We start from the raw sequence: 9,377 nt of genomic DNA on the forward strand, positions 1-9,377 counted from the left end.
TGATAGACATCTATCATTGATATTAATAGATGTTCATCATGGTCTATTATGATAGATAGTAAAATTTTGTTATATTTGTAAATAAGTTGACTAATTTTCTTTTATTTGAAAACAAACTTTAGAAAAGGTATTTTTATCTTTTGTTGGTTTAAAATGTTTAAATCATCTACTCACAAAAAAAATCAGAATCCAACAAAAACATAATGAAATGAGTATAATTCAAGGGTTGTTTTTAAATATAGAAAAATGAATCAAAATATTTACAAAATTTTGCTATATTTTGTAAATATTTTAAGCAGTTTTACCATTTGAAATAATTATCATAATTTAATGATAATTGACATGTATTATCTATCTTAATATTGGATATTCAAATCCAAACTTCATATGATGTTCCCTTATTTATTTGTACCTACTAACTTTTGTAAAATGGTATAAAGATCTCTAATTTATCTATTTTTTCATTTTTTTAAGGTAAAAAAAGTGGATTACACTACGAGAAATGGACATAAATCATAAAATAGTATAAACGACCAATTAGGTTGGCTTGAATATTATGTCACATAAGCACAATTTAATTGATTAAGCTATTTACTCTTTCCCTTCCATTTGATTTTTGAACTAAAAAAGTATTCTTATTAAAAAAAGAAATATATATTTTTTTTTATTACAAAAGAAATCTAACTTAGTTTTGCATCAACATTGGTAAAAAGATTAACCCGATCTACTTATTACATAGTTTGATGAACATAATTAGAGCGTGTTTGGAATATATTTTCAAGTGATTAATTTTAAAAATGAACCTTTTTTTTTATAAAAAAAAAAATCTAAGTGTTTGGGAACCACTCAAAATGAATTTTGGAAAAAATAAATTTATAAAATAAGTTGGTTTAAGAGAAACAATTGAAACCAATTTTTAGAAAAATGAATTTTGAGTTAATTGATAATCTTTCTCTAATTTGTATGAGAAACTCCTACCACTACTGTCGTCAAACTCCAACCACCATTGCCACTGGCAAATTTCTGTATATTAATTTGATATTATTAAAAACATTTTTAATATATAATAAACCAAACAAACTTGTATACAAAAATACTTTTGAGAAAGAGTTGTCAAAAACATATGTGTTTTTATTTTAAGGAATTATTATCAAGAGTCTTTAAATAAAAAATGAATTTTTGAAAAACATTTTTTTCTAAGTCATTCTAAACAGACCTTTAATATGATTTAAAATTCAAATTTACTATCTCATCTTTTTTTATTTGAAAAGAAACATTTTGGACACATCCTTGTCCTTCAACCAAGGATGAAATTATTTGATGATATACTCTAAATTGAAAAATTCGACATTGATATTATCTATTGATATGTCTGATATCTTTTATAAATGATGGTAAAATATAAAAAATGTCAATCTCTTTAATCCAATAAGAATAAGAATACCTTGTTAGAGTGAAAATAATATAATCATAATGGAATTTTATCAATAGATTAATTGTAATGGATCAAAATCGTAAATATAATTGGATTGTTTTTTATCACATCCACATATAATTATGAATTTACTATATTTACTGTTGCCTTATGTTGACATGAACTCCATTTCAAAGGGAAGGGAAATGAAAAAAAAGTAATTGACACCACATTTTACTACGCACATGTGGGTATATTTTATCTTATTTATAAACTATAAACAATATTCATTAGGTTAAAAAAAAAAAAGCAAAAAACAAAAAACAAAAACAAAAACAAAAGGATCGCCAAAATCGAAGTCCCTTTCCCAGCCTTCTTACACATCCATCGTGGTGGCTCCCTATTCTTGTTCTTCAATTGAAGACCACCATTTTCCCCCAAAACCCCAAACCCTTGAAGATTCTCCATCCCTATCTCACTGATCAATCTTCAAGCTTCAATCTTCAAGCCTCTAATGGCGTCTCATCACCATCCTCATCAACCCCATTTCCAGCGGACCCATCTTACCTCCGCCTGTTGCTGCGGCGGCGGAGATTTCACCACTCCCTGCTTCCAAACCCACCAGCTCCCGCCGTCTCCCTCCGACCCCCTTCTTCAAGCTCTTGCTTCTCAAATCCTTCAATCCGCCCAATTTCACCACTACCCAACTCTCCGTTCCCAAAAATTTCAATCCCATTATCAGTTTCTCAATCCCCAAAATCAGAAGAAGCAAGAAATTCCTCAAGTCCTCCACCATTCTACTGTCTCATCTCTTCTCTCCCGCATCGAAGCTCTAGAATCCTCTCTCCCTCGTGTTTTTGGTTCTCATCTTCCTTCCCCATCTCTCCGGCACGTTGCTGCCAGTACAATCCAGACCCATTTTCGAGCGTTCCTTGTCCGGAGATCCCGAGCATTCAGTGAGCTTAAAGATCTCGCCATCATCAAGTCTAGATTTGAATCTCTTCAATCGTCGCTGTCCAATGGATTCCATTTTGATCGTAAAGCCATTTCTCTCAAAATAATGGATTTTCTTCTCCATCTCGATTCCATTCAGGTAAAAGAAATTTTGTGGGTGCCTTCCGTTTTTCTTCTACTTTTATTGTAATTGATTGTTTCTGTGATCTTCTTCTCAGGGTAGTGATCCAATGGTCAAAGACAGCAAGAAATCCCTCATCAGAGATTTGGTTCAGTTCTTGGAACGAATTGATAACTTTGCTGTGAAGAGGAACGGACTTCCAGTTAAGGCAATGAAAAATCTGAGGTTAGGTCAAGATGTTAGTAAATCTAGGGTTTCTTCTAATCCTAAGCATAAAAGCTATGATAATCAGAAAGAGACTATAGAGGAATTAAAGAGCAGAGTTGAAAAGATTTGTGAGCGTTCAAGAATTTTTGAGAAGAATGAGAAAGATTTGAATGCTAAAAGGTTTCACCATGTTGATGATGATGATGAGGAGGAGGAAGAGGAGGAGGAGGAGCAGTCCCCTAGAATCATTATCAAAGACAAAAATCAAACCCGAAATCGGAATCTTGCGGAAGCCCATCAAATTCTTCAACCTAGAGTAAAGAAAAGTGTTAGATTTGCTGAGAATGGAAACTTATCTAGAGTTTTAGGTAGCAATAGTCCCCATGAAGATTATGGTGTTTTGGATGAAAGGGATTCAAGTGATGAACTTGTGGAGGATACTTGCAATGAAGCAGTGGAGATCAAGGAGTTTTCTGAGGAAGCTGAGGATGAAGAAGAAGCTCATGGAGATGGTGGATCTTCAGAGGTCAGTGATGGAGAAAGAAACCACAGAAGGAAGATTAGTAGTAACCATGGAGGTTCTACATTCACTCCTCCTTTACCTTTAAAGATGGAGAATAAAGCTGATTTGATGAAGAACAGAAAGTCTCTGAAATTTTTTGGGATGAGTATGTAAACTTTAACTAATTGTTAGCTGTTTTTAGGTTTGGAAATCACTATTGATTATGGCATCATCTGGTTTCAAATTGTTCATGGATGTGATTCTCTGTTTTGTTTTATTATCTCAAATACAAGAGGCTTATTTGCTTTCTAGGAAGCTTTCATTCTTTGAAGATGTGATATTTGTAATTGATGCTTCTGGAGTTGTTTGTAAGAAGACCCTCTTGGCAAATAACTTGCCTGTGTTCTTCTGTAAATGAAGCCTCAGTTTTTATTTGTTTCATCCTTTTGCTTTATCAAAATTCCATTTACCTGTGGAATCAATACCTCAAGGCTCTTCTCATTTGTCTGAAAATGAACCTTGCTTCACTTGATCAACCACCACTAAGATATGGGAAATTTCTAGAGAAATGGGAAATAATTCCTTTTAAGTTTCACCTTTCACAACTAGCATGTTTTTTTAGAACTCGTTGGTAGATCTCGATCGATGTAGATCGAGAAAAACTAGTTTTACGAGTTTTCGAAAAGCATGCTGAAATAATGAATGTGAAAGGTGAAGCTCGTGTCTCATAGTCATGGGATCAAACCAATATTTATTATTATTATTATTATTTTTGAAAAGGCCAATCTATCTTGTTTATTGAATAGCCTTACTAATTTTTTAACTAGGGAAAGAGATCCTTAAAAAGTTGAGGTTTTAAAGTTCTCTGTCTCCCTTGGATTCTTAGAAATCAAGTATTTTATATCTTTTTATATGTATAAAAGTTGGTTCCTATTGTTAGAAGAAAATTGGAGTTTAATCTTTAATGGTTTTAAAAGTATATATATATATTTTTTTTAATAAAATTTTTCTTAATATCCATGAATGTTTCAGTCAGTTTACAGGCACTTCGATTAATATTTGAGTGTCAAAGAAACTTATAGGATATTAAACCTTAGTTTTCTGTCCATAATGATTAAATCATCACGTTCAAACCATTTATCAAGGTCAATTCATGATGGTTTAGAGAGTACAATTGTAACCTAATGTAATTTCTTTTGAATGAAGCTTAAAAATTAATAGTTCAAGTTCAATTGAATATTTAAATATTACATTTTAATTCTTGAATTGTACACAAAAAGTATTTTCTTTAACAACATTGTAAAATAGACTGCCCTTTGACCGAAAAAAAAAAAAAACATAAATGAATAATAAAAAATAAAGAAAAATTGCTTAACAACCTAAACAATTTTGTTCTGTTTCTTAGAATTAAATTTATTCCTAATATTTCCATTTCATAAACACTTTTTTCTTTTTGTATATTACAGTTAATCTATAATCTATATCTATACTATATTAAAAGGGATAATAAGGGAGAATATTTACATTCCCTTGTTGCCTTTAATACCTATTTTGCCCTTTTAATGGTTTATATTATTTGTGAAAGAAAATAAAAAATCATGTATCAATGAATAGGTGGGTGGAAAAAAAACTTACTTTCTAATGCAACTCCAAATAAAAACAACACAATCCTGTACCAAAAAAACACAACCCTTTATGATCTATCTATAAAAATCAAGAAATTGATAATCACATTGTCAATTTTCATTTTTATATGATGTCACAAAAAGTTCTTAGTATCAAAGAAACCTTTCTATAGATAGTAGGAATTAAAAAAAAAAAAAAAAAAAAAAAACTGTTATTCAGAATAAAAATATTGAAGCGGATCAAAATGAGGCCTTGCAAATTTTGATGGAGAGATATTGCTATCTTATGATTAAATTAGTTGTGTGCTTTGGGAAGCTCTTTGTTAATAGTGTACTTTGAGAAGTTTTTGGAAGTAAAAAGTTTGTCTTTAAGATGTTCTTTCATTAGAAAAGGAAAAGAAATAGAAGAACCATGAGATTTAAGTTTCAATGCAGATTAGATGTAGTGTTTCACTATCTCACGAGTCACATGTTCCTTCCCAAATACCATTTTTTCTATTCCCACTAAAATGACAAAGAGAAGAGTAACATATATGAAAAAAGTACAGAGAAATAGAGTATTCTACCGACCTGTGATATGTGCAAAGTTCTGAGGCAAAATTTGCTTGAACTGATAATTGAAACTTGAGAGCAAAATCGATTTTGATAGAGACTTCAAAGTTCAATCGTGTTTTCGTGGTTATTTCATTTTGTTCAAACATGTCCATATAAAATATTTTTTAGAGATTAGAGAAGATATGAAGAGAGAAGTCTAAAATTGTAGAGAAATCTTCTATATATATAAAAAAGGTTCAAATCTTTTTTAAATTAAAAATCTCAACCAACTATTATTTTTCCTCTCTTTTCCTAATCTATTTTATTATATTTATTCTCCTTTTATTGTATTGGTTCTTCCAAACTTGGAGATCAATCTTCTTTGATTATTAAAATATTTTGTGTTTTGTGTTTGAGTATATTAGTAAATTCGCTTCGACAAGATGGTGCTTGGTGAGGAAAACACCCACATTAGCAGGCCTTGAACGTAAGGTGAGTTTGGTATTCCCCTTTAAAAATATTTAATTTGTTTTAATACATTTTTTAATTAAATACTTATTTAATTCTTTAAAAAAACTCTGTCCGTAATTCTTATATAAAATATTTTTTTCTTTTTTTTTTCTTCTACATAAGTCAGTCCATTAGAAGAAATCACATCAGAATTGTACTCATGAGATAAGATATCTTATTGTGTCATAATTACATCATCTATATGTAACTTTTAGTTTTAGTTTAATTACATCATCTATATGCATTTTTATTAAATTTGTTTTTTTAATATTTAGATCTATTTTTTCCAACGTTAAAATTTAATGTCAAATTTATACAATTTAAACTTAACGAAAGGTGTATTCATTCAAAATTTATCACTACAAGAAATAACCCTTATGATAGCTTTTGAGTATAGCATGTGAAAAAATACGCTATGAAAGAGAGAGAAAAAAGAAAGGCAGTAATTTTGGATTTTCGTGCGCTCATATTTTAGAAAAATTTATCCCTTTCCCTCACTACACTTCCCTTATTCCCCCTTCCGCCTTTTTCCCTCTCCTCCCGTTCCCCTTTCTTCTCACTTCATTATTTGTGCCCTAAAGCTTCAATCAAAGAATTTTTTTAACCTTTCTTCTTCTCCTTTCATTTTGTAATGGTTGTAGCCCTGTTGAGTGCCCTTGTTACTTTGACTAAGGTCTCCTACACCGCGAAATCGAGGTGGTCGACAATTGCCATGAGTGTCACATTGACGTTTATCTCTACCTCCGCCATCATATATGTTGTAAGACTTCAGATTTTTTTTCATTCTCTAGGTTCTCTCTCAATTTCTCTGATCCCTAAGCGTTTATCACTATTGAAATTTTATGGTTTCTCTAGTTTACCTTGTGACAAAGAAGTTGAGCGAGTTGGGTTCCAAGGTTGAAGAGCTCGAGGCTTCTCTGGCATCTTCTTTGAAAAAAAAAAAATCTTCCTTAAGATTGCTCCTCTGCATGGCTTCATGTTCCTATTTTAATTTTAGTTTTTTCGTATTTATAAGCTTTGAGGAAAGCAGTAATCGAACTGAAGCTTGATAATGTTTTAGTTTTTTCTTTTTAGGAATGAGACGCCAAGGAAATCTTTACTTGTACCTCTTGTAAGGGCACAACTGATGTTTTTTGCTCACATTCCTCCCCCACTTCCATTGAAGGTCTTGTATGCATTTTTTTCTTTAATGATGTTAGTAAGTAGTTAGACTAGCTTCTGTGAGTTTGTGAGATCTGTTTCTATGTTATATGTGTTTGCTATAGATGCAGTCATATTATGGATGTGAAGAGAATGGTGTCGGCAACAATATAAGAAAATAGGGAGAATTTGCTGACAGTACGTAGTCTCAACTCAGTGTCTTCAAGTTGTATATTTCATCTAAGTTGCCCTAAATCTGATGTTTTTAGTTGCAATTTTGTTACTTTAATTGAATTGAAACTATGAGAACTTTAATTGTATATAATATTTGATTGGAGACTAACATGATTGGTAGCCTCAACTATTTATAAAAATAATGGTGTCAAGAATTGCTTTTTAATATGTGTCTTTAATCTTACCTGACATGCCCACAACTCTCCGCAAGAATTCCTTCATATTGTATGTTTTCCAATCTTGTTTGAGTTATTGATTTGTTTACTTATTTTCTAGGAGAACATGTGGTACCGAGTCGAGTTTCTTCTCAAAAGTTGAAAAAAAAAAAAAAAAAAAAAAAAAAAAAAAAAAAAAAAAGAAACAAGATTGGAAACATTGGATAGAAGAAAACAATTAAACATCTTTTGGTGAGTTTGTGATTTAGGGGGCTTTTGGTGCGTGATAAAAATATAAAGTTGAGTTGGTAATTATTAGATGAAGAGTTAAATTGTGTATTTGTTGTGTAGAGTTCAGTTGAGTTGATAATTATTGTCTGTGTTTGGTGTGCAGAGTTGAGTTTGGAAGTTTGTGTTTGAGTGCAGAGTTGAGTTGAGTTGGGATATCTGATGGAGTTTTTGTAAATGAGATTGGTTTTTTTTATTTATTATTATTTATTATTTTTTGTTTTATTTTGCTATTGTTGATTAATTTTCAATTGTACACCTATTTTCTCAAATCTTTTATGACACAAACTGGACAATTTCAAATTTTTTTTTTATCTCAATTTGTAAAACATAATAGATTATTTTCAATGATTTTTTTTAAAAAAACTGTAATAATTTTAATTCTCTTCATTCTGTAAAACATACCACCAAAATACATGTTATATTGCTGCTCAATTACTAATGAATTGGTATGTTGTATATATGTATATTGAATCTGCTACCTGAACATTATTATTTCACATATTGTACTCATGAACTTGAATAACTAGATAACTTAATAGTTTATGTTTATATAATATGGACTGTATATTTGGAACTGAAGTCGTATATAGAATAATTACGTTCTATTTCATAATGATGATGAGAATGTGATAGTGTAGTAAAGTAACATTGTTCTGAACATCAAAAAAATAATATCAACCGATTGAACATATGGCCGTTTCAAAAAACAAATTCACAAAATACATGTTTTCAGGTTGAAATATTATGTGGCCAGTTTAGTGGGTTCGAGCAAGTAGGCGTGTGCAGTATCGTAGCCGTTTGTCTTCTGGTACAACTTGGAAGAGATTTGTTTTTTGTATGCTCATGTCAATTATATCAATTAGGTCATATCTATCATCCTCAGTGAGCTCTTCAATGCCAAATATGACATGAACTATCTCCTTCCAACGTCTAAATTCCATCTCATATTTCTCGGTTTGCCACGCAACGAGTCTGTCCATGTGCACTGACTGCATATCAGCGATTGATCTCATGATGTTGATCATTTCATTCTGGAATGTGAGTCATTTCCTCTTACTCCCTCTCGATAGCTCCGTTGATACGCTTGTTCTGTCGGTGGAAATATCTAGTGCACTTGCTCTTCCCGTGGACATATCTATTTGATCTTCTTTCATTGCATTCTCAGGCAGCTGGGTTTGTTCATTATCAGGGGTAGGGTATTCTTATGATCCTAACCCAATATCGTCTTCCATTTCCCGGAACAAATTTGACACCATCACCATTGAGGGCTCGCAATAGTGCCCGATTGCCCTACCTTTCCCAAATACACTTGATAATTCATCGTAATAGGGGAATGGCTTGTTCCACAATCCCTTCGCGTTAGGATGACTCTGCATTTGTATATGAAAGCAATATTAGAAATTATACAAAAACAGGTACGGTGTACATTGTTTAATATTTTAAAAATCTTACTCGAACCCAGACGCCGAAGATCTCCCTATCCACCTGAACGCCTTTAAACTCCTTGTTGCATCCAAACCCTGATTGATTTAACATCTCCGTCACTACCAAATATTGTTTCTTCAAACTTCTAATCTTGCATTTGATGGTATTCTGGTTTAGGCCACACTCGGGAAACTTCTCCTCTATTATTCGTTCCAAGTGTTGTAGATATCCTGACCAAAAGGTTCCATTGTTGGACTTCCAACCG

General features: G+C 31.5%; 1 protein-coding gene across 1 annotated transcript; it reads left to right on the top strand.

Moving 5' to 3' along the window:
• Positions 1 to 1,731: 1,731 nt before the first annotated feature.
• Positions 1,732 to 3,639, top strand: LOC120079001 (BAG family molecular chaperone regulator 8, chloroplastic). The gene is made up of 2 exons (XM_039033155.1): positions 1,732 to 2,507; positions 2,587 to 3,639. The coding sequence occupies exons 1-2, from the start codon at positions 1,929 to 1,931 to the stop codon at positions 3,370 to 3,372; spliced, it is 1,365 nt and encodes a 454-aa protein (XP_038889083.1). The 5' UTR covers positions 1,732 to 1,928; the 3' UTR covers positions 3,373 to 3,639.
• The last annotated feature ends 5,738 nt before the right edge of the window (positions 3,640 to 9,377 follow it).

Source organism: Benincasa hispida, chromosome 6, assembly GCF_009727055.1.
Source record: "Benincasa hispida cultivar B227 chromosome 6, ASM972705v1, whole genome shotgun sequence".
Lineage (NCBI taxonomy): Eukaryota > Viridiplantae > Streptophyta > Magnoliopsida > Cucurbitales > Cucurbitaceae > Benincasa > Benincasa hispida.

What these genes read in the sequence shown, in the direction of transcription:
- LOC120079001 (XM_039033155.1), top strand. Translation starts at nt 1,929, where the DNA reads ATGGCGTCTCATCACCATCCTCATCAACCCCATTTCCAGCGGACCCAT. An exon ending in TCCATCTCGATTCCATTCAG is followed by an intron (nt 2,508 to 2,586) that starts GTAAAAGAAATT and finishes TCTTCTTCTCAG; the next exon opens with GGTAGTGATCCAATGGTCAA.